This window comes from Panulirus ornatus, chromosome 46, assembly GCF_036320965.1.
Source record: "Panulirus ornatus isolate Po-2019 chromosome 46, ASM3632096v1, whole genome shotgun sequence".
Classification (NCBI taxonomy): Eukaryota; Metazoa; Arthropoda; class Malacostraca; order Decapoda; family Palinuridae; genus Panulirus; species Panulirus ornatus.
In genome coordinates, this window is record NC_092269.1 from 12525351 (window position 1) to 12552922 (window position 27572).

At 42.5% G+C, this 27572-nt stretch overlaps 1 protein-coding gene across 1 annotated transcript in view; it reads right to left on the reverse strand.

The window, feature by feature from the left end:
• Positions 1–7640: 7640 nt before the first annotated feature.
• The window catches only part of LOC139763309 (sodium/hydrogen exchanger 2-like), a 378447-nt gene continuing 358515 nt past the window's right edge, over positions 7641–27572 (reverse strand). The window contains exon 18 of the mRNA XM_071689332.1: positions 7641–8895. Coding sequence (XP_071545433.1) covers positions 8867–8895 — 29 coding nt within the window. The 3' untranslated portion in view covers positions 7641–8866. The remainder of the gene's footprint in view (positions 8896–27572) is intronic.

Below are 27572 nucleotides of genomic sequence, written 5' to 3' on the forward strand. Positions count from 1 at the left end.
GTGGTGTGGTGATGATAAAGATGGTGGTGGTGGTGATGAAATAGATGGTGGTGGTGAAGATATAGATGGTGGTGTGGTGATGATAAAGGTGGTGGTGGTGGTGATGATATAATGGTGGTGGTGGTGATGAAATAGGTGGTGGTGGTGATGATAAAGATGGTTGGTGGTGGTGATGATTAGATGGTGGTGGTGTGATGATAAAGATGGTGGTGGTGGTGGTGATGATTATAGGTGGTGGTGGTGGTGATGATAAAGAATGGTGGTGGTGGTGATGATATAGATGGTGGTGTGAAGATATAGGTGGTGGTGGTGGTGGTGATGATATAGATGGTGATGGTGGTGGTGATATAGGTGGTGTGGTGGTGAAGATATAGGTGGTGGGGTGGTGATGATATAGATGGTGGTGGTGGTGATGATATAGATGGTGGTGGTGGTGATGATATAGGTGGTGGTGGTGGTGATGATATAGGTGGTGGTGGTGATGATATAGATGGTGGTGGTGGTGGTGATGACATAGGTGGTGGTGGTGGTGATGATATAGGGGGTGGTGGTGATGATATAGATGGTGGTGGTGGTGATGATATAGATGGTGGTGGTGGTGGTGATGATATTGGTGGTGGTGGTGATGATATAGATGGTGGTGGTGGTGATGATATAGGTGGTGGTGGTGGTGATGATATAGATGGTGGTGGTGATGATATAGATGGTGGTGGTGGTGATGATATAGGTGGTGGTGGTGGTGATGATATAGATGGTGGTGGTGGTGATGATATAGATGGTGGTGGTGGTGATGATATAGGTGGTGGTGGTGGTGATGATATAGGTGGGGTGGTGGTGATGATATAGGTGGTGGTGGTGGTGATGATATAGATGGTGGTGGTGGTGATGATATAGATGGTGGTGGTGGTGATGATATAGATGGTGTGGTGATGATGATATAGATGGTGGTGGTGATGATATAGGTGGTGTGGTGATGATATAAGTGGTGGGGTGGTGATGATAAGATGGTGGTGGTGGTGATGATATAGTGTGGTGGTGGTGATGAAATAGGTGGTGGTGGTGTGTGATGATATAAGGTGGTTGGTGGTGATGATAAAGGTGGTGTGGTGATGATAGAGGTGGTGGTGGTGGTGATGATATAGATGGAGGTGGTGGTGATGAATAGGTGGTGGTGGTGGTGTGGTGATGATAAAGGTGGTGATGAAATAGGTGGTGGTGGTGTGTGATGATATAGGTGGTGGGGGTGGTGATGATATAGGTGGTGGTGATGATATAGTTGGTGGTGGTGATAACAGGTGGTTGTGGACATACAGATGGTGGTGGTGATGATATAGATGGTGTGGTGATGATATAAGATGGTGGTGGTGGTGTATGATATAGATGGTGGTGGTGATGTTATAGGTGGTGGTGATGATGATAATATAGGTAGTGATATTATAGGTGGTGGTGATGAAATAGGTGGTGGTGGTGAATGATATAGATGGTGGTGTGATGATATAGGTGGTGGTGGTGGTGATGATTATAGGTGGTGGTGGTGGTGATGATATGGATGGTGGTGGTGATTGATATAGGTGGTGGTGGTGGTGGTGGTGGTGTTGATATAGATGGTGGTTGGTGGTGATGATTATAGATGGTGGTGGTGGTGAAGATATAGGTGGTGGTGATGAATATAGGTGGTGGTGGAGATGATATAGGTGGTGTTGGTGGTGATGATTATAGGTGGTGGTGATGATATTAGATGGTGGTGGTGGTGGTGTGATGATAAAGATGGTGTGGTGATGATGATAATATAGGTAGTGATATTATAGGTGGTGGTGATGATGATAATATAGGTAGTGATAATATAGGTGGTGGTGGTGGTGATGATGATAATATAGGTAGTGATATTATAGGTGGTGGTGATGATTATAGGTGGTGGTGATGATAGAGGTGGTGGTGATGATGATAATATAGGTAGTGATATTATAGGTGGTGGTGATGAATATAGGTGGTGGTGATGATGATAATATAGGTAGTGATATTATAGGTGGTGGTGGTGAAGATATAGATGGTGGTGGTGGTGAAGATATAGGTGGTGGTGGTGATGCTATAGATGGTGGTGGTGATGTATAGGTGGTGGTGGAGATGATATAGATGGTGTGGTGATGATGATATAGATGGTGGTGTGATGATAAAGATGGTGGTGGTGGAGATGATATAGATGGTGTGGTGATGATATTAGATGGTGGTGGTGATGATAAAGATGGTGTGGTGATGATGATAATATAGGTAGTGATATTATAGGTGGTGGTGATGATGATAATATAGGTAGTGATATTATAGGTGGTGGTGATGATATAGAAGGTGGTGGTGGTGAAGATATAGATGGTGGTGGTGATGATAATAGATGGTGGTGGTGTGATATAGATGGTGTGGTGATGATATAGAAGGTGGTGGTGGTGAGATATAGGTGGTGGTGATGATGATAATATAGGTAGTGATATTATAGGTGGTGGTGATGATAATAGATGGTGGTGGTGGTGAAGATATAGGTGGTGGTGATGATAAAGATGGTGTGGTGATGATGATAATATAGGTAGTGATATTATAGGTGGTGGTGATGATGATATAGAAGGTGGTGGTGATGATGATAATATAGGTAGTGATAATATAGGTGGTGGTGGTGGTGATGATGATAATATAGGTAGTGATATTATAGGTGGTGGTGATGACATAAGATGGTGGTGGTGGTGATGTATAGGTGGTGGTGGTGAAGATATAGGTGGTGGTGATGATATAGATGGTAGGTGGTGGTGATGATGATAATATAGGTAGTGATATTATAGGTGGTGGTGATGATGATAATATAGGTAGTGATATTATAGGTGGTGGTGGAGATGATATAGGTGGTGGTGATGATGATAATATAGGTAGTGATATTATAGGTGGTGGTGGTGAAGATATAGGTGGTGGTGATGAATATAGGTGGTGGTGGTGAAGATATAGGTGGTGGTGATGATGATAATATAGGTAGTGATATTATAGGTGGTGGTGATGATATAAGATGGTGGTGGTGGTGATGATGATAATATAGGTAGTGATATTATAGGTGGTGGTGGTGAAGATATAGGTGGTGGTGGTGCTGATATAGATGGTGGTGTGATGATAAAGATGGTGTGGTGATGATGATAATATAGGTAGTGATATTATAGGTGGTGGTGATGATGATAATATAGGTAGTGATATTATAGGTGGTGGTGATGATATAGGAGGTGGTGGTGGTGAAGATATAGGTGGTGGTGATGAAATAGATGGTGGTGGTGGTGAAGATATAGGTGGTGGTGATGATATATGTGGTGGTGGTGATGATATTAGATGGTGGTGGTGGAGATGATATAGGTGGTGGTGATGATGATAATATAGGTAGTGATATTATAGGTGGTGGTGATGAAATAGGTGGTGGTGGTGAAGATATAGGTGGTGGTGATGATACAGGTTATGGTGATGGTGATGATATAGAAGGTGGTGGTGATGATTATAGGTGGTGGTGGTGAAGATATAGATGGTGGTGGTGATGATATAGAAGGTGGTGGTGGTGAAGATATAGGTGGTGGTGATGATGATAATATAGGTAGTGATATTATAGGTGGTGGTGATGATGATAATATAGGTAGTGATATTATAGGTGGTGGTGGTGAAGATATAGATGGTGGTGGTGGAGATGATATAGGTGGTGGTGATGATGATAATATAGGTAGTGATATTATAGGTGGTGGTGGTGAAGATATAGGTGGTGGTGATGAAATAGATGGTGGTGGTGATGAAATAGGTGGTGGTGGTGATGATAAGATGGTGGTGGTGGAGATGATATAGGTGGTGGTGATGAAATAGATGGTGGTGGTGATGTTATAGATGGTGGTGGTGGAGATGATATAGATGGTGTGGTGATGATATAGGATGGTGGTGGTGGTGAAGATATAGATGGTGGTGGTGATGATATAAGATGGTGGTGGTGGTGAAGATATAGGTGGTGGTGGAGATGATATAGGTGGTGGTGGAGATGATATAGGTGGTGGTGATGATGATATAGAAGGTGGTGGTGGTGAAGATATAGGTGGTGGTGATGATATAAGATGGTGGTGGTGGTGAGATATAGGTGGTGGTGATGATGATAATATAGGTAGTGATATTATAGGTGGTGGTGATGATATTAGATGGTGGTGGTGATGAAATAGGTGGTGGTGGTGAAGATATAGGTGGTGGTGATGATATTAGATGGTGGTGGTGGTGAAGATATAGGTGGTGGTGATGATTAGATGGTGGTGGTGATGATAAGATGGTGGTGGTGGTGATGTATAGGTGGTGGTGGTGAAGATATAGGTGGTGGTGGAGATGATATAGGTGGTGGTGATGAATATAGATGGTGGTGTGGTGATGATGATAATATAGGTAGTGATATTATAGGTGGTGGTGGTGAAGATATAGATGGTGGTGGTGATTGATATAGATGGTGGTGGTAGGTGATGATATAGGTGGTGGTGGTGAAGATATAGGTGGTGGTGATGAAATAGATGGTGGTGGTGGTGAAGATATAGGTGGTGGTGATGATGATAATATAGGTAGTGATATTATAGGTGGTGGTGATGATGATAATATAGGTAGTGATATTATAGGTGGTGGTGATGATGATAATATAGGTAGTGATATTATAGGTGGTGGTGATGATGATAATATAGGTAGTGATATTATAGGTGGTGGTGATGATAATAGATGGTGGTGGTGATGATATATGTGGTGGTGGTGATGATAAGATGGTGGTGGTGGTGATGTTATAGATGGTGGTGGTGGTGAAGATATAGGTGGTGGTGGTGAAGATATAGGTGGTGGTGATGAAATAGATGGTGGTGGTGATGTTATAGGTGGTGGTGATGATAAAGATGGTGTGGTGATGATAAAGATGGTGTGGTGATGATATAAGATGGTGGTGGTGGTGAAGATATAGATGGTGGTGGTGATGAAATAGATGGTGGTGGTGGTGAAGATATAGGTGGTGGTGATGATGATAATATAGGCATAGTACCGTGCCAGGTAAGCCATATGTACCATGCCAGGTAAGCCATAGGTACCAAGCCAGATAATCCATATGTACCATGCCAGGTAAGCCATATGTACCATGTCAGATAAGATACAGGTACCATGCCAGGTAAGCCATATGTACCGTGCCAGATAAGACATAGGTACCATGCCAGGTAAGCCATATGTACCAAGTCAGATAAGCCATATGTACCATGTCAGATAAGCCACAGGTACCATGCCAGGTAAGCCATATGTACCATGCCAGATAAGCCAAAGGTACCATGCCAGGTAAGCCATAGGTACCATGCCAGGTAAGCCATAGGTACCATGTCAGATAAGGCAGAAGTACCAGGTCAGATAAGCCATATGTACCATGTCAGATAAGCCACAGGTACCATGCCAGGTAAGACATACGTACCATGCCAGATAAGACATAAGTACCATGCCAGATAAGCAATATGTACCATGCCAGATAAGACATAGGTACCATGCCAGATGAGCCATAGGTAACATGCCAGATAAGCCATAGGTACCATGCCAGATAAGACATAGGTACCATGCCAAATAAGCCATATGTACCATGCGAGATAAGCCATATGTACCATGTCAGATAAGCCACAGGTACCATGCCAGGTAAGCCATACGTACCATGCTAGATAAGACATAAGTACCATGCCAGGTAAGCCATATGTACCATGCCAGATAAGACATAGGTACCATGCCAGATGAGCCATAGGTAACATGCCAGATAAGCCACAGGTACCATGCCAGGTAAGCCATATGTACCATGCCAGATAAGACATACGTACCATGCCAGATGAGCCATAGGTAACATGCCAAATAATCCATAGGTACCATGACAGGTAAGCCATATGTACCATGCCAGGTAAACCATAGGCACCGTGTCAGATGAGCCATATGTACCATGCCAGGTAAGCCATATGTACCATGCCAGGTAAGCCATAGGAACCATGCCAGGTAAGCCATATGCACCATGCCAGATAAGCCATGGGTACCATGCCAGGTAAGCCATATGTACCATGCCAGGTAAGCCATAGGAACCATGCCAGATAAGCCATATGTACCATGCCACATAAGCCATATGTACCATGCCAGATAAGACATAGGTACCATGCCAGGTAAGCCATATGTACCATGCCAGGTAAGCCATATGTACCATGCCAGGTAAGCCATATGTACCATGCCAGATAGGCCATATGTACCATGCCAGATAAGACATAGGTACCATGCCAGGTAAACCATATGTAACATGCCAGATAAGCCATATGTACCATGCCAGGTATGCCATACGTACCATGCCAGGTAAGCCATATGTACCATGCCAGGTAAGCCATATGTACCATGCCAGATAGCCATATGTACCATGCCAGGTAAGCCATATGCACCATGCCAGGTAAGCCATATGTACCATGCCAGGTAAGCCATATGTACCATGTCAGATAAGACATATGTACCATACCAGATAAGCCATATGTACCACACCAGATAAGACATATGTACCGTGGCAGATAAGCCACAGGTACCATGCCAGGTAAGCCATATGTACCACGCCAAATAAGCCATTGGTACCATGTCATGGCAGATAAGCCACAGATACCATGTCAGATAAGCCATATGTACCATGCCAGATAAGCCATAGGTACCATGCCAGGTAAGCCATATGTACCATGCCAGGTAAGCCATAGGAACCATGCCAGATAAGCCATATGTACCATGCCAGATAAGCCATAGGAACCATGCCAGATAAGCCATAGGTACCATCCCAGATAAGCCATAGGTACCATAACAAATATCCATATGTACCATGTCAGGTAAGCCATAAGTACCATGTCAGATAAGCCATATGTACTATGTAAGATAAGCCATAGGTAACATACCAGATAAGCCATAAGAACCATGTCAGATAAGCCATAGGAACCATGTCAGATAAGCCTTATATACCATGTCAGATAAGCCATATGTACCGAGACAGTTAAGCCATATGTACCATGCCAGATAAGCCATAGGTACCATGTCAGAGAAGCCATATGTACCATGCCAGAGAAGCCATAGGAACCATGTCAGATAAGCCATTGAGTGTATCTTGGTATCAAAGACATAGGTACCATGAGAGCTATGCTACAGGTACCATGCCAGCTTTGTCATAGGTACCATGCCAGCTATGCTGCAGGTACCATGCCAGCTATGCTGTAGGTACCATAGCAGCTATGCCATAGGTACCATTCCAGCTATGCCATAGGTACCATGCCAGCTATGTCATAGGTACCATGCCAGCTATGCTGTACCTACCATGCTAGCTATGTTGTAGGTACCTTGCCAGGTATACTGTAAGTACAATTCCAGCTATACCATGGGTACAATGCCACCTATGCCATGGGTACCATGCCAGCTATGCTGTAGGTACTTTGCCAGCTATGCCACAGGTACCATGCCAGCTGTGCCATAGGTACTATGCCAGATATGCCATAAGTACCATGCCAGCTATGCCACAGGTACCATGCCATCTGTGCTGTAGGTACCATGCCAACAAAATGTTTCTGTGTAAGGTTAGGTAAACACCTGAAGTACATGAATTCTTTAATCTACAACTCCTGTAATGGCAGTAACCAATATGTATTATCTATTAGTCCAAAATAAGAAATTTGTTGATAGTGAAAAAATATAAGCTTAAATTTGCTGGAAAAATTCCATATGGGGCCTACCTACACTTTCCACAAATGAAAGCGTTCTGTCACTCTTACTAATTTTCTCTTGAGTGTAGTTTGGTTTCTCTGTGTTCCTTATATCCATAATTCGTTTGTCAAGATTATCAATTAAACTAAACAAAACAAGCAAGTCCAACATAAATATATAATAAGCCCTACACCATTAAGTGACTGGCCATCCTGCGATACACTGATGTTTACGCAGAAAACAGAAGTGAAAACAAACATCCTAATCTTAAATAATACAAAAATAATAATATGCAACATAACAGTAATCAAAATCCATCCAAAAGAGACTGTAAAATATACTTTCAAAGACAAAATAATATAAACATGAAAGCAGCTGCAACTTATTTGTCTATTTATTCATAATTAGTCCAAGACCAATATCTATGAAAGAGTTCAGTTGTTATCCAGGATCTTCTTTTTAAATGCTCCTACAGCCCAAGGCTGCATTCCTTCCCACAGCAGGGAAATAAAGACTCCCTTCGAGTGATAATTATATAACGAGGTTGTACTCCCAATGATAAAACATCAAAAGTAACTTTTCATTCATAGTTAAACCTCTTGCAAGCTGAGCCCATTGACATCAACTGCAACTTATGTCCTCTATCATAACTCAGGATTTGGGACTTTGTTAAGAGTTACAATCATTTAACCTTGTAATTCAAGAGTAAATCTCCATATTTCACATACACCTTTGACATATTAGGACAATGCAAACATCATTTCAAGACAAAGCATGGAATTACAGGTACAGTACCTGTGTTATAAACACGTGAGTGTTTGATATCTATGAAACAAGAATAACACGAGAAACACCCTGTTGTGCTGCTTCTTGAGTGAGCCCACAAAAGAAAGCCTAAAAGATCCATCTTTATGACTGTGGCTGATCTAGAGAAAACACTAATTGTTTCTTTAATGACATGAACAGAAAGAATGTGCTTGTGTGTGTGTGTGTGTGTGTGTGTGTATTCCTCTCATCTTGGTGATAAATGACTGGAAAGTAGAGGGCATGAATACTGAAGTGAACTGTGTAACATGATTTCTTACACATGATGGCCATGATGGTAATTCTTCAATATTCACAGAACTTCATGATTTGCATCAAAATCTGCAAATGAAAAGATAACTTCTGGAGTTAAAGATAATTCAGTATCTGTAAAAGATAACTTCTGAAGTTAAAGATAGTCCAGTATCTGTAAAATATAACTTCTGAAGTTAAAGATAGTCCAGTATCTGTAAAAGATAACTTCTGAAGTTAAAGATAATCCAGTATCTGTAAAAGATAACTTCTGAAGTTAAAGATAGTCCAGTATCTGTAAAAGATAGCTTCTGAAGTAAAAGCTAGTTCAGTATCTGTAAAAGATAACTTCTGAAGTTAAAGATAATTCAGTATCTGTATAAGATTAACTTCTGAAGTAAAAGCTAGTTCAGTATCTGTAAAAGTATGCTTACTACACCACTTCCTCCCCCACAACTCAATCAGATATTTCCAAGTTCATCAGTTTACTCATGACAAAGTTTCAAAAGAATGAAAACAATTTTACTACTTTAGCCCACCTGGGTATGGTAAGGTCAGTGATAGCTATGTACCAAGCCAGCATTCCAGTGGTTGTCAAGTTGCACTCCTATGGCTCAGGTAGCTGTACTTCTGTTCCTGCCACACCTACATGTGGCCTACTGGCATTCTGTCCACAAACATACAATCTCTCCTTGTTACACATAACATTCAACAACACTTAACTCACAAAACTCATTCTGTATCTCTAGATTTTCCTGTAGTGAGCACTATGGGCCGGCCCTGCTTTCTGACAAAATAGTAGTAGGTAGCAACATTAAGCAAGAGCATTAGGTTGAAACATTAGGAAGAAGTAGTAGGTAGGAACACTAGGTAAAAGTGGTAGGTTGGACCATTGGATAGACATAGTCGGTAGGAACATTAGGTAGGGGCCTCTGGAAACACCGCTTTATGGTTGCCTGCTGCCAATGGCGTGTTAGGGGTGGAGCACTAAAGGATAAGACACAGCATTGGGGTTCACCAGCTATGGAGACCTTTGCTGTGGCCACCCTTGCACGAGTTCCCAGAGAGAATGTGCATCACAGATGGCATCAGATATATATATATATATATATATATATATATATATATATAGAGAGAGAGAGAGAGAGAGAGAGAGAGAGAGAGAGAGAGAGAGAGAGAGAGAGAGAGAGAGAGAGACAGAAGCTGGAGCTCTAGGATATACTCCCATAGACCATCATAAAATATGAGGTTGGCAGGTGTCAATTCACAATATTCAACAACCACACAGCACTAGATAGTGCTGATGATGATGCCACAATGAGTTTCATGATTGATAGAGGGGCAGATGTAGGGTGTTTTGGTCATTGGTATGCAAAGTAAGAGAGTCTGGGAGAGTGGTACAGGGAAGAGAGAAGAGCAGATGAAATGCGCCAAGGCAGTGGAACTGGATGGTACTGCAGTCGAATTTATTAAGAAAGATGATGATGTTGATTGGTTTACGAATATTCAATGTATGTTTGGATTAAGGTGAAGTGCCTAAGGACTGGGACAATGCATGTATAATGCAACTGTATAAAGACAAAAGGGATAAAGGTGAGTGTCCAAACTACAAAGGCATACATTTCTTGAGTATGCCCGGTACGTTGTATGGGAGGGTACTGATTGAGAGTGTGAAAGGCACGTACAGAGCATCAGACTGGGGAGCAGTAGTGTGGTTTCAGAAGTGGTAAAGGATGTGTGCATCAGGTGTTTGCTTTGAAGAATAAGTGTGAAAAATATTTAGGAAAACATGAATTTCCATGTGGCATATGGATCTGGAGAAGCCATACGATAGGCTTGATAGAGATGCTTTGTGGAAGATCTTAAGAATATATATGGTTGGGAGGTAAGCTGCCATAAACAGTGAGAAGTCAGCTGTCATGTGTAATGCACCGAAACCACAGCTCCCCATCCACATCCAGGCCCCACAGGCCTTTCCATGGTTTACCCCAGACGTTTCAAATACCCTGGTTCAATCCACTGACAGCATGTCGACCCCAATACACCAAATCATTCCAATTCACTCTATTCCTTGCACACCTCTCACCCTCCTGTATGTCCAGGCCCCGATCGCTCAATCTTTTTCACTCCATACTTCCACCTCCAATTTGGTCTCCTGCTTCTCCTTGTTCCCTCTTTGTCAACCTTTCCTCATTCATTCTCTCCATATGTCCAAACCATTTCAGCACACCCTCTTCTGCTCTCTAAACCACACTTTTTATTTCCACACATCTATCTTTCCCTTTCATTACTTACTTCATCAAACCACCTCACACCACATGTCTTCAAACATTTCATTAGCAAAACATCCACCCTCCTCCTTACAACTCTTATCTACAGCCCATGCCTAACAACCTTATAATATTGTTGGACGTACTATTCCTTCAAACATACCCAATTTTTGCTCTCCGAGATAATGTTCTCACTTTCCACACATTCTTCACTGCTCCTAAGACATTCTCCCCTTCCCCCACCCTGTGACTCATTTCCGCTTCCATGGTTCCATTCACTGCTAAGTCCACTCGCAGATATCTAAAACACTTCACTTCCTCCAATTTTTCTCCATTCAAGCTTACATCCCAACTAACTTGTTCCTCAACCCTTGTTCTTATTCACAATTACTCTCAACTTTCTTTCACACACTTTACCAAACTCATTCACCAACATCAGTTTCTCGCTTGAATCAGCCACCAGTGCTGTAACATCAGCGAACACCAACTGACTCACTTCTCAGTCCCTCTCATCCCCAACAGTCTGCATACTTGCCTCTCTCTCCAAATCTCTGGCATTTATTTCCCTAGCCACCCCATCCATAAACATATTAAACAACCATAGAGACACTACACACCCCTGCCGCAGACCAACCTTCACAGGGAACCAGTCACTCTCCTCTCTTCCTACTTGTATACACGCCTTACATCCTTGATAAAAACTTTTCACTACTTCTAGCAGCTTACTTCCCACACCATATAATCTTAAGACCTTCCACAGAGCATCACTATCAACCTTATCATATGTCTTCTCCAGATCTATAAATGCTACATACAAATCCATCTGTTGTTTTAAGTATTTCTCACACATTCTTCAAAGGAAACATCTGATCCACACATCCTCTACCACTTCTGAAACCACACTGCTCCTCCCACGTCTGATGATTTGTACATTCCTTCACCCTTTCAATCAATACCCTCCCATACAATTTTCCAGTGCTACTCAACAAACTCATAACTCTGTAGTTTGAACACCTTTGCCTCTGTACAAAGGCACTATACATGCATTCTGCCAATCTTCAGGCTCTTCACTATGATCCACATAGACATTGAATATCCTTATCAGCCAATCAACAACACAGCCATCCCTTCTTAATAAATTCAACTGCAATACCATCTGAACTTGCCACCTTACTGGATTTCATTTTCCGCTAGGCTTTCACCACCTCTTCTTTCTTAACCAACCCATTCTCCCTGACCCTCTCACTTTGGACACCACCTCGACCAAAACACCCTATATCTGCCACTCTATCATCAAACATATTTAACAAACCTTCAAAATACTTACTCCATCTCCCTCTCATCGATGTTCCCATTTGTTCTCTTATCTTATGCATATCATTCACCTCCTCTCAAATCATCTTTTCATTCCCCCTAAAGTTTAATGATACTCTCTCAACCCAACTCTCATTTGTCCTCTTTTTCAACCTCTGCACCTTCCTCTTAACCTCCTGCTGCTTTCTTTTATATATCTCCTGGTCATTTGCACTCCCTCCTTATAAGGATCATCCAAATGCTTCTCTTTTCTCTTTCACTGACAACTTAACTTCTTCATCCCATCACTCACTATCCTTTCTAATCTACCCACCTCCAACCTCTCTCATACCACATGCATATTTTGCATTTGCCATCTCTCCTACTTACATATATATACTTATGTTTATCTCTCAGCACACTAACATCCAAAAGTCTCTCTTCCATGCGCCTATCAATCAACACAATCCAATAATGCTCTCTGGCCATCTCTGCTACTTTCGTTCGTATACTTGTGTATATGTCTCTTTTTAAACCAGGTATTCCCAATCACCAGTCCTTTTTCAGCACACAAATCTACAAGCTCTTCACCATTTCCATTTACAACACTGAACACCCCATTTACACCAATTATACCCTCAACTGCCGCATTACTAACCTATGCATTCAAATCATCCATCACTAAAACCCGGTCTTGTGCATCAAAGCTGCTAACACACTCACTCAGCGGCTCCCAAAACACTTGCCTCTCATGATCTTTCTTCTCATGACCAGGTGCATATGCAATAATAATCACCCATCTCTTTCCATCTACTTTCAGTTTCACCCATATCGATCTAGAGTTTACTTTCTTACACTCTATCACATACTCTCATAACTCCTGCTTCAGGGATAGTGCAACTCCTTCCTTTGCTCTTGTCCTCTCACCAACCCCTAACTTTACTCACAAGACATTCCCAAACCACTCTTCCCCTTCACCCTTGAGCTTCGTTTCACTCAAGAGGCAAAACATCCAGGTTCTTTTCCTCAAACATACTAACTATCTCTTCTTTTTTCTCATCTTGGTTATATCCACACACATTTAGACACCCCAATCTGAGCCTTCGAGGAGGATGAGCACTCCCTGCATGACTCCTTCTTCTGTTTCTCCTTTTAGAAAGTTAAAATACAAAGAGGGAAGGGTTTCTAGTTTCCCATTCCCGTTCTCTTTAGCGGCCTTCTACAACACATGGGAAATGCGTGGGAAGTATTCTTTCTCCCCTATCCCCAGGGATATACATATGTATATAAATAAATGCCCACACATGAACATATACATACATACACATTTCAGCATATACAGACATATACATATATACACATAAACACGTCCACACTTGCCACCTTCATTCATTCCTGTTGCCATCCCACCATACATGACATAGCATTTTCCCCTTCAGCAAGGTAGTGCCAGGAAAAGACAAAAAAGGCCACACTCGTTCACACTCAGTCTCTAGCTGTCATGTGTAATGGACCGAAACCACGGCTCCCTCCCCACAGACCTTTCCATGGTTTACCCAAGACGCTTCACATATCCTGGTTCAATCCACTGACAGCACATTGACCCAAGTATACAACATCATTCCATTTCACTCTATTCCTTGCATGCCTCTCACCCTCCTGTATGTTCAGGCCCTGATCCTTCAAAATCTTTATCACTCTATCTTTCCACCTCCAGTTTGGTCTCCTGCTTGTCCTTCTTCCTTCCAGCTCTGACACATATATCCTCTTTGTAAATCTTTCCTCACTCATTCTCTCCATGTGACCAAACAATTTCAACACACCCTCTTCTGCTCTCTCAACTGCACTCTTTTCATTACCACACATCTCACTTGCCTTTTCATTACTGACTCAATCAAAATACCTCAAACCACATCTTGTCCTTAAACATTTCATTTCCAACACATCCATCCTCCTCCGCACAACCCTATCTATAGTCCATACCTTGCAACCATATAACAATGTTGGATTTACCATCCCTTCAAAAACATACCCATTTTTGCTGTCTCTCTCCCTCTCTCTCTCTCTCTCATTTTTGCATGTTTACCAAATGTTTACCAAATGGCTTCCTAGCTTCGTCTCGTCAATGTATATCAACTGACGGTAATATTTCTCTCTTATGTCTCCCCTCAGGATGTGATCATTACACGAAAGTGCACTTGCGAACAGTGTCTCATTTTTCCCGTGGCCTCATAGGAATATCTTGATCACGCGCAAAATTGTGATCTTTTCCAATATATATATATATATATATTATTATTATTTATTTTTTATTATACTTTGTCGCTGTCTCCTGCGTTTGCGAGGTAGCGCAAGGAAACAGACGAAAGAAATGCCCCCCCCCATACACATGTATATACATACGTCCACACACGCAAATATACATACCTACACAGCTTTCCATGGTTTACCCCAGACGCTTCACATGCCTTGATTCAATCCACTGACAGCACGTCAACCGCGGTATACCACATCGCTCCAATTCACTCTATTCCTTGCCCTCCTTTCACCCTCCTGCATGTTCAGGCCCCGATCACACAAAATCTTTTTCACTCCATCTTTCCACCTCCAATTTGGTCTCCCTCTTCTCCTCGTTCCCTCCACCTCCGACGCATATATCCTCTTGGTCAATCTTTCCTCACTCATTCTCTCCATGAGCCCAAACCACTTCAAAACACCCTCTTCTGCTCTCTCAACCATGCTCTTTTTATTTCCACACCTCTCTCTTACCCTTACGTTACTCACTCGATCAAACCACCTCACACCACACATTGTCCTCAAACATCTCATTTCCAGCACATCCATCCTCCTGCGCACAACTCTATCCATAGCCCACGCCTCGCAACCATACAACATTGTTGGAACCACTATTCCTTCAAACATACCCATTTTTGCTTTCCGAGATAATGTTCTCGACTTCCACACATTCTTCAAGGCCCCCAGAATTTTCGCCCCCTCCCCCACCCTATGATCCACTTCCGCTTCCATGGTTCCATCCGCTGCCAGATCCACTCCCAGATATCTAAAACACTTCACTTCCTCCAGTTTTACTCCATTCAAACTCACCTCCCAATTGACTTGACCCTCAACCCTACTGTACCTAATAACCTTGCTCTTATTCACATTTACTCTTAACTTTCTTCTTCCACACACTTTACCAAACTCAGTCACCAGCTTCTGCAGTTTCTCACATGAATCAGCCACCAGCGCTGTATCATCAGCGAACAACAACTGACTCACTTCCCAAGCTCTCTCCTCCCCAACAGACTTCATACTTGCCCCTCTTTCCAAAACTCTTGCATTTACCTCCCTAACAACCCCATCCAAAAACAAATTAAACAACCATGGAGACATCACACACCCCTGCCGCAAACCTACATTCACTGAGAACCAATCACTTTCCTCTCTTCCTACACGTACACATGCCTTACATCCTCGATAAAAACTTTTCACTGCTTCTATATATATTATTTTAATATTTTATTATACTTTGTCGCTGTCTCCCGCGTTTGCGAGGTAGCGCAAAGAAACAAACGAAAGAAATGGCCCAACCCCCCCCATACACATGTATATACATACGTCCACACACGCAAATATACATACCTACACAGCTTTCCATGGTTTACCCCAGACGCTTCACATGCCCTGCTTCAATCCACTGACAGCACGTCAACCCCGGTATACCACATCGCTCCAATTCACTCTATTCCTTGCCCTCCTTTCACCCTCCTGCATGTTCAGGCCCCGATCCCACAAAATCTTTTTCACTCCATCTTTCCACCTCCAATTTGGTCTCCCTCTTCTCCTTGTTCCCTCCACCTCCGACACATATATCCTCTTGGTCAATCTTTCCCCACTCATCCTCTCCATGTGCCCAAACCACTTCAAAACACCCTCTTCTGCTCTCTCAACCACGCTCTTTTCATTTCCACACATCTCTCTTACCCTTACGTTACTCACTCGATCAAACCACCTCACACCACACATTGTCCTCAAACATCTCATTTCCAGCACATCCATCCTCCTGCGCACAACTCTATCCATAGCCCACGCCTCGCAACCATACAACATTGTTGGAACCACTATTCCTTCAAACATACCCATTTTTGCTTTCCAAGATAATGTTCTCGACTTCCACACATTCTTCAAGGCCCCCAGGATTATTGCCCCCTCCCCCACCCTATGATCCACTTCTGCTTCCATGGTTCCATCTGCTGCCAGATCCACTCCCAGATATCTAAAACACTTCACTTCCTCCAGTTTTTCTCCATTCAAACTCACCTCCCAATTGACTTGACCCTTAACCCTACTGTACCTAATAACCTTGCTCTTATTCACATTTACTCTTAACTTTCTTCTTCCACACACTTTTCCAAACTCAGTCACCAGCTTCTGCAGTTTCTCACATGAATCAGCCACCAGCGCTGTATCATCAGCGAACAACAACTGACTCACTTCCCAAGCTCTCTCATCCCCAACAGACTTCATACTTGCCCCTCTTTCCAAAACTCTTGCATTTACCTCCCTAACAACCCCATCCATAAGCAAGTTAAACAACCATGGAGACATCACACACCCCTGCCGCAAACCTACATTCACTGAGAACCAATCACTTTCTTCTCTTCCTACACGTACACATGCCTTACATCATCGATAAAATGGAAATGGAAATGGTGAAGAGCTTGTAGATTTATGTGCTGAAAAAGGACTGATGATTGGGAATACCTGGTTTAAAAAGCGAGATATACATAAGTATACTTATGTAAGTAGGAGAGATGGCCAGAGAGCGTTATTGGATTACGTGTTAATTGACAGGCGTGCGAAAGAGAGACTTTTGGATGTTAATGTGCTGAGAGGTGCAACTGGAGGGATGTCTGATCATTATCTTGTGGAGGCTAAGGTGAAGATTTGTATGGGTTTTCAGAAAAGAAGAGTGAATGTTGGGGTGAAGAGGGTGGTGAGAGTAAATGAGCTTGAGAAGGAGACCTGTGTGAGGAAGTATCAGGAGAGACTGAGTACAGAATGGAAAAAGGTGAGAACAATGTAAGTAAGGGGAGTGGGGGAGGAATGGGATGTATTTAGGGAATCAGTGATGGATTGCGCAAAAGATGCTTGTGGCATGAGAAGAGTGGGAGGTGGGTTGATTAGAAAGGGTGGTGAGTGGTGGGATGAAGAAGTAAGAGTATTAGTGAAAGAGAAGAGAGAGGCATTTGGACGATTTTTGCAGGGAAAAAATGCAATTGAGTGGGAGATGTATAAAAGAAAGAGACAGGAGGTCAAGAGAAAGGTGCAAGAGGTGAAAAAAAGGGCAAATGAGAGTTGGGGTGAGAGAGTATCATTAAATTTTAGGGAGAATAAAAAGATGTTCTGGAAGGAGGTAAATAAAGTGCGTAAGACAAGGGAGCAAATGGGAACTTCGGTGAAGGGCGCAAGTGGGGAGGTGATAACAAGTAGTGGTGATGTGAGAAGGAGATGGAGTGAGTATTTTGAAGGTTTGTTGAATGTGTTTGATGATAGAGTGGCAGATATAGGGTGTTTTGGTCGAGGTGGTGTACAAAGTGAGAGGGTTAGGGAAAATGATTTGGTAAACAGAGAAGAGGTAGTGAAAGCTTTGCGGAAGATGAAAGCCGGCAAGGCAGCGGGTTTGGATGGTATTGCAGTGGAATTTATTAAAAAAGGGGGTGACTGTATTGTTGACTGGTTGGTAAGGTTATTTAATGTATGTATGACTCATGGTGAGGTGCCTGAGGATTGGCGGAATGCGTGCATAGTGCCATTGTACAAAGGCAAAGGGGATAAGAGTGAGTGCTCAAATTACAGAGGTATAAGTCTGTTGAGTATTCCTGGTAAATTATATGGGAGGGTATTGATTGAGAGGGTGAAGGCATGTACAGAGCAACAGATTGGGGAAGATCAGTGTGGTTTCAGAAGTGGTAGAGGATGTGTGGATCAGTTGTTTGCTTTGAAGAATGTATGTGAGAAATACTTAGAAAAGCAAATGGATTTGTATGTGGCATTTATGGATCTGGAGAAGGCATATGATAGAGTTGATAGAGATGCTCTGTGGAAGGTATTAAGAATATATGGTGTGGGAGGAAAGTTGTTAGAAGCAGTGAAAAGATATATATATATATATATATATATATATATATATATATATATATATATATATATATATATATATATATATATATATATATATTATTTTTTTTTTTTGCTTTGTCGCTGTCTCCCGCGTTTGTGAGGTAGCGCAAGGGAACAGACGAAAGAAATGGCCCAACCCACCCCCATACACATGTATATACATACGTCCACACACGCAAATATACATTCCTACACAGCTTTCCATGGTTTACCCCAGACGCTTCACATGCCCTGATTCAATCCACTGACAGCACGTCAACCCCGGTATACCACATCGATCCAATTCACTCCATTCCTTGCCCTCCTTTCACCCTCCTGCATGTTCAGGCCCCGATCACACAAAATCTTTTTCACTCCATCTTTCCACCTCCAATTTGGTCTCCCTCTTCTCCTCGTTCCCTCCACCTCCGACACATATATCCTCTTGGTCAATCTTTCCTCACTCATTCTCTCCATGTGCCCAAACCATTTCAAAACACCCTCTTCTGCTCTCTCAACCACGCTCTTTTTATTTCCACACATCTCTCTTACCCTTACGTTACTTACTCGATCAAACCACCTCACACCACACATTGTCCTCAAACAATTCATTTCCAGCACATCCATCCTCCTGCGCACAACTCTATCCATAGCCCACGCCTCGCAACCATACAACATTGTTGGAACCACTATTCCTTCAAACATATCCATTTTTGCTTTCCGAGATAATGTTCTCGACTTCCACACATTCTTCAAGGCTCCCAGAATTTTCGCCCCATCCCCCACCCTATGATCCACTTCCGCTTCGTTGGTTCCATCCGCTGTCAGATCCACTCTCAGATATCTAAAACACTTCACTTCCTCCAGTTTTACTCCATTCAAACTCACCTCCCAATTGACTTGACCCTCAACCCTACTGTACCTAATAACCTTGCTCTTATTCACATTTACTCTTAACTTTCTTCTTCCACACACTTTACCAAACTCAGTCACCAGCTTCTGCAGTTTCTCACATGAATCAGCCACCAGCGCTGTATCATCAGCGAACAACAACTGACTCACTTCCCAAGCTCTCTCATCCCCAACAGACTACATACTTGCCCCTCTTTCCAAAACTCTTACATTTACCTCCCTAACAACCCCATCCATAAACAAATTAAACAATCATGGAGACATCACACACCCCTGCCGCAAACCTACATTCACTGAGAACCAATCACTTTCCTCTCTTCCTACACGTATACATGCCTTACATCCTCGATAAAAACTTTTCACTGCTTCTAACAACTTGCCTCCCACACCATATATTCTTAATACCTTCCACAGAGCATCTCTATCAACTCTATCATATGCCTTCTCCAGATCTATAAATGCTACATACAAATCCATTTGCTTTTCTAAGTATTTCTCACATACACTCTTCAAAGCAAACACCTGATCCACACATCCTCTACCACTTCTGAAACCACACTGCTCTTCCCCAATCTGATGCTCTGTACATGCCTTCACCCTCTCAATCAATAACCTCCCATACAATTTACCAGGAATACTTAACAAACTTATACCTCTGTAATTTGAGCACTCACTCTTATCCCCTTTGCCTTTGTACAATGGCACTATGCACGCATTCCGCCAATCCTCAGGCACCTCACCATGAGTCATACATACATTAAATAACCTTACCAACCAGTCAATAATACAGTCACCCCCTTTTTTAATAAATTCCACTGCAATACCATCCAAACCTGCTGCCTTGCCGGCTTTCATCTTCCGCAAAGCTTTTACTACCTCTTCTCTGTTTACCAAATCATTTTCCCTAACTCTCTCACTTTGCACACCACCTCGACCAAAACACCCTATATCTGCCACTCTATCATCAAACACATTCAACAAACCTTCAAAATACTCACTCCATCTCCTTCTCACATCACCACTACTTGTTATCACCTCCCGATTTGCGCCCTTCACTGAAGTTCCCATTTGCTCCCTTGTCTTATGCACTTTATTTACCTCCTTCCAGAACATCTTTTTATTTTCCCTAAAATTTAATGATACTCTCTCACCCCAACTCTCATTTGCCCTCTTTTTCACCTCTTGCACCTTTCTCTTGACCTCCTGTCTCTTTCTTTTATACATCTCCCACTCAATTTCATTTTTTCCCTGCAAAAATCGTCCAAATGCCTCTCTCTTCTCTTTCACTAATAATCTTACTTCTTCATCCCACCACTCACTACCCTTTCTAATCAACCCACCTCCCACTCTTCTCATGCCACAAGCATCTTTTGCGCAATCCATCACTGATTCCCTAAATACATCCCATTCCTCCCCCACTCCCCTTACTTCCATTGTTCTCACCTTTTTCCATTCTGTACTCAGTCTCTCCTGGTACTTATTCACACAAGTCCATAAATATATATATATATATATATATATATATATTTTTTTTTTTTCTTTTTGCTTTGTCGCTGTCTCCCGCGTTTGCGAGGTAGCGCAAGGAAACAGACGAAAGAAATGGCCCAACCCACCCCCATACACATGTATATACATACGTCCACACACGCAAATATACATACCTACACAGCTTTCCATGGTTTACCCCAGACGCTTCACATGCCTTGATTCAATCCACTGACAGCACGTCAACCCCGGTATACCACATCGCTCCAATTCACTCTATTCCTTGCCCTCCTTTCACCCTCCTGCATGTTCAGGCCCCGATCACACAAAATCTTTTTCACTCCATCTTTCCACCTCCAATTTGGTCTCCCTCTTCTCCTCGTTCCCTCCACCTCCGACACATATATCCTCTTGGTCAATCTTTCCTCACTCATTCTCTCCATGTGACCAAACCATTTCAAAACACCCTCTTCTGCTCTCTCAACCATGCTCTTTTTATTTCCACACATCTCTCTTACCCTTACGTTACTTACTCGATCAAACCACCTCACACCACACATTGTCCTCAAACATCTCATTTCCAGCACATCCATCCTCCTGCGCACAACTCTATCCATAGTCCACGCCTCGCAACCATACAACATTGTTGGAACCACTATTCCTTCAAACATACCCATTTTTGCTTTCCGAGATAATGTTCTCGACTTCCACACATTCTTCAAGGCTCCCAGAATTTTCGCCCCCTCCCCCACCCTATGATCCACTTCCGCTTCCATGTTTCCATCCGCTGCCAGATCCACTCCCAGATATCTAAAACACTTCACTTCCTCCAGTTTTTCTCCATTCAAACTCACCTCCCAATTGACTTGACCCTCAACCCTACTGTACTTAATAACCTTGCTCTTATTCACATTTACTCCTAACTTTCTTCTTTCACACACTTTACCAAACTCAGTCACCAGCTTCTGCAGTTTCTCACATGAATCAGCCACCAGCGCTGTATCATCAGCGAACAACAACTGACTCACTTCCCAAGCTCTCTCATCCCCAACAGACTTCATACTTGCCCCTCTTTCCAAAACTCTTGCATTCACCTCCCTAACAACCCCATCCATATATATATATATATATATATATATATATTCTTTTTTATTTTTTTTGCTTTGTCGCTGTCTCCCGCGTTTGTGAGGTAGCGCAATATATATATATATATATATATATATATATATATATATATATATATATATATATATATATATATATATATATATATATATATATATTTTTTTTTCTTTTTTTCTTTTTTTTGCCGGTCTCCCGCGTTTGCGAGGTAGCGCAAGGAAACAGACGAAAGAAATGGCCCAACCCACCCCCCCATACACATGTATATATATATACGTCCACACACGCAAATATACATACCTACACAGCTTTCCATGGTTTACCCCAGATGCTTCACATGCCCTGATTCAATCCACTGACAGCACGTCAACCCCGGTATACCACATCGATCCAATTCACTCTATTCCTTGCCCTCCTTTCACCCTCCTGCATGTTCAATCCCTGATCACACAAAATCTTTTTCACTCCATCTTTTCACCTCCAATTTGGTCTCCCACTTCTCCTCGTTCCCTCCACCTCCGACACATATTTCCTCTTGGTCAATCTTTCCCCACTCATTCTCTCCATGTGACCAAACCATTTCAAAACATCCTCTTCTGCTCTCTCAACCACACTCTTTTTATTTCCACACATCTCTCTTACCCTTACGTTATTTACTCGATCAAACCACCTCACTCATTTCCAGCACATCCACCCTCCTGTGCACAACTTTATCCATAGCCCACGCCTCGCAACCATACAACATTGTTGGAACCACTATTCCTTCAAACATACCCATTTTTGCTTTCCGAGATAATGTTCTCGACTTCCACACATTCTTCAAGACTCCCAGGATTTTTGCCCCCTCCCTCACCCTATGATTCACTTCTGCTTGCATGGTTCCATCTGCTGCCAGATCCACTCCCAGATATCTAAAACATTTTACTTCCTCAAGTTTTTCTCCATTCAAACTTACCTCCCAATTGACTTAACCCTCAACCCTACTGTACCTAATAACCTTGCTCTTATTCACATACACTCTTAACTTTCTTCTTTCACGCACTTTACCAAACTCAATACCAGCTTCTGCAGTTTCTCACATGAATCAGCCACCAGCGCTGTATCATCAGCAAACATCAAATGACTCACTTCCCCAACTTTCTTGTCCACAACAGACTGCATACTTGCCCCTCTTTCCAAAACTCTTACATTCACCTCCCTAACAACCCCATCCATAAACAAATTAAACAACCATGGAGACATCACACACTCCTGCCGCAAACCTACATTCACTGAGAACCAATCACTTTCCCCTCTTCCTACACGTACACATGCCTTACATCCTCGATAAAAACTTTTCACTGCTTCTAACAACTTGCCTCCGACACCATATATTCTTAGTACCTTCCACAGAGCATCTCTATCAACTCTATCATATGCCTTCTCCAGATCCATAAATGCTACATACAAATCCATTAGCTTTTCTAAGTATTTCTCACATACATTCTTCAAAGCAAACACCTGATCCACACATCCTCTACCACTTCTGAAACCACACTGCTCTTCCCCAATCTGATGCTCTGTACATGCCTTCACCCTCTCAATCAATACCCTCCCTTATAATTTCCCAGGAATACTCAACAAACTTATACCTCTGTAATTTAAGCACTCACTCTTATCCCCTTTGCCTTTGTACAATGGCACTATGCAAGCATTCTGCCAATCCTCAGGCACCTCACCATGAATCATACATACATTAAATAACCTTACCAACCAGTCAACAATAGTCATCCTCTTTTTTAATAAATTCCACTGCAATACCATCCAATCCTGCTGCCTTGCCTTGGGATGAAGAGTGTGGTGAGAGTAAGTGAGTTTGGGAAGGAGACTTGTGTGAGGAAGTACCAGGAGAGACTGAGTACAGAATGGAAAAAGGTGAGAACAATGGAAGTAAGGGGAGTGGGGGAGGAATGGGATGTATTTAGGGAATCAGTGATGGATTGCACAAAAGATGCTTGTGGCATGAGAAGAGTGGGAGGTGGGTTGATTAGAAAGGGTAGTGAGTGGTGGGATGAAGAAGTAAGATTATTAGTGAAAGAGAAGAGAGAGGCATTTGGACGATTTTTACAGGGAAATAATGCAAATGAGTGGGAGATGTATAAAAGAAAGAGGGAGGAGGTCAAGAGAAAGGTGCAAGAGGTGAAAAAGAGAGCAAATGAGAGTTGGGGTGAGAGAGTATCATTAAATTTTAGGGAGAATAAAAAGATGTTCTGGAAGGAGGTAAATAAAGTGCGTAAGACAACGGAGCAAATGGGAACTTCAGTGAAGGGGGCTAATGGGGAGGTGATAACAAGTAGTGGTGATGTGAGAAGGAGATGGAGTGAGTATTTTGAAGGTTTGTTGAATGTGTTTGATGATAGAGTGGCAGATATAGGGTGTTTTGGTCGAGGTGGTGTGCAAAGTAAGAGGGTTAGGGAAAATGATTTGGTAAACAGAGAAGAGATACACACACACACACACACACACACACATATATATATATATATATATATATATATATATATATATATATATATATATATATAGAAGTTTCAGTTTTCTAAATTGTTTCTTACATTTCTCATATGTATATATGTGTGTGTGTGTGTGTGTGTGTGTGTGTGTGTGTGTGTGTGTGTGTGTGTGTGTGTGTGTGTATGTATGTATATATGTATATTATCCCTGGGGATAGGGGTGAAAGAATACTTCCCACGTATTCCTCGCGTGTCGTAGAAAGCGACTAGAGGGGACGGGAGCGGGGGGCCAGAAATCCTCCCCTCCTTGTATTAACTTTCTAAAATGGGAAACAGAAGAAGGAGTCACGCGGGGAGTGCTCATCCTCCTCGAAGGCTCAGAGTGGGGTGCCTAAATGTGTGTGGATGTAACCAAGATGTGAAAAAAGGAGAGATAGGTAGTATGTTTGAGGAAAGGAACCTGGATGTTTTGGCTCTGAGTGAAATGAAGCTCAAGGGTAAAGGGGAAGAGTGTTTTGGGAATGTCTGGGGAGTAAAGTCAGGGGTTAGTGAGGGGACAAGAGCAAGGGAAGGAGTAGCAATACTCCTGAAACAGGAGTTGTGGGAGTATGTGATAGAGTGTAAGAAAGTAAATTCTCGATTAATATGGGTAAAACTGAAAGTTGATGGAGAGAGGTGGGTGATTATTGGTGCATATGCACCTGGGCATGAGAAGAAAGATCAAGAGAGGCAAGTGTTTTGGGAGCAGCTGAATGAGTGTGTTAGTGGTTTTGATGCACGGGACCGGGTCATAGTGATGGGTGATTTGAATGCAAAGGTGAGTAATGTGGCAGTTGAGGGAATAATTGGTATACATGGGGTGTTCAGTGTTGTAAATGGAAATGGTGAAGTGCTTGTAGATTTATGTGCTGAAAAAGGACTGATGATTGGGAATACCTGGTTTAAAAAGCGAGATATACATAAGTATACTTATGTAAGTAGGAGAGATGGCCAGAGAGCGTTATTGGATTACGTGTTAATTGACAGGCATGCGAAAGAGAGACTTTTGGATGTTAATGTGCTGAGAGGTGCAACTGGAGGGATGTCTGATCATTATCTTGTGGAGGCTAAGGTGAAGATTTGTATGGGTTTTCAGAAAAGAAGAGTGAATGTTGGGGTGAAGAGGGTGGTGAGAGTAAGTGAGCTTGAGAAGGAGACCTGTGTGAGGAAGTACCAGGAGAGACTGAGTACAGAATGGAAAAAGGTGAGAACAATGGAAGTAAGGGGAGTGGGGGAGGAATGGGATGTATTTAGGGAATCAGTGATGGATTGCACAAAAGATGCTTGTGGCATGAGAAGAGTGGGAGGTGGGTTGATTAGAAAGGGTAGTGAGTGGTGGGATGAAGAAGTAAGAGTATTAGTGAAAGAGAAGAGAGAGGCATTTGGACGATTTTTGCAGGGAAAAAATGCAAATGAGTGGGAGATGTATAAAAGAAAGAGACAGGAGGTCAAGAGAAAGGTGCAAGAGGTGAAAAAAAAGGGCAAATGAGAGTTGGGGTGAGAGAGTATCATTAAATTTTAGGGAGAATAAAAAGATGTTCTGGAAGGAGGTAAATAAAGTGCGTAAGACAAGGGAGCAAATGGGAACTTCGGTGAAGGGCGCAAGTGGGGAGGTGATAACAAGTAGTGGTGATGTGAGAAGGAGATGGAGTGAGTATTATGAAGGTTTGTTGAATGTGTTTGATGATAGAGTGGCAGATATAGGGTGTTTTGGTCGAGGTGGTGTGCAAAGTGAGAGGGTTAGGGAAAATGATTTGGTAAACAGAGAAGAGGTAGTGAAAGCTTTGCGGAAGATGAAAGCCGGCAAGGCAGCAGGTTTGGATGGTATTGCAGTGGAATTTATCAAAAAAGGGGGTGACTGTATTGTTGACTGGTTGGTAAGGGTATTTAATGTATGTATGACTCATGGTGAGGTGCCTGAGGATTGGCGGAATGCGTGCATAGTGCCATTGTACAAAGGCAAAGGGGATAAGAGTGAGTGCTCAAATTACAGAGGTATAAGTTTGTTGAGTATTCCTGGTAAATTATATGGGAGGGTATTGATTGAGAGGGTGAAGGCATGTACAGAGCATCAGATTGGGGAAGAGCAGTGTGGTTTCAGAAGTGGTAGAGGATGTGTGGATCAGGTGTTTGCTTTGAAGAATGTATGTGAGAAATACTTAGAAAAGCAAATGGATTTGTATGTAGCATTTATGGATCTGGAGAAGGCATATGATAGAGTTGATAGAGATGCTCTGTGGAAGGTATTAAGAATATATGGTGTGGGAGGAAAGGTGTTAGAAGCAGTGAAAAGTTTTTATCGAGGATGTAAGGCATGTGTACGTGTAGGAAGAGAGGAAAGTGATTGGTTCTCAGTGAATGTAGGTTTGCGGCAGGGGTGTGTGATGTCTCCATGGTTGTTTAATTTGTTTATGGATGGGGTTGTTAGGGAGGTAAATGCAAGAGTTTTGGAAAGAGGGGCAAGTGTGAAGTCTGTTGGGGATGAGAGAGCTTGGGAAGTGAGTCAGTTGTTGTTCGCTGATGATACAGCGCTGGTGGCTGATTCATACGAGAAACTGCAGAAGCTGGTGACTGAGTTTGGAAAAGTGTGTGGAAGAAGAAAGTTAAGAGTAAATGTGAATAAGAGCAAGGTTATTAGGTACAGTAGGGTTGAGGGTCAAGTCAATTGGGAGGTGAGTTTGAATGGAGAAAAACTGGAGGAAGTGAAGTGTTTTAGATATCTGGGAGTGGATCTGGCAGCGGATGGAACCATGGAAACGGAAGTGGATCATAGGGTGGGGGAGGGGGCGAAAATCCTGGGGGCCTTGAAGAATGTGTGGAAGTCGAGAACATTATCTCGGAAAGCAAAAATGGGTATGTTTGAAGGAACAGTGGTTACAACAATGTTGTATGGTTGCGAGGCATGGGCTATGGATAGAGTTGTGCGCAGGAGAATGGATATGCTGGAAATGAGATGTTTGAGGACAATGTGTGGTGTGAGGTGGTTTGATCG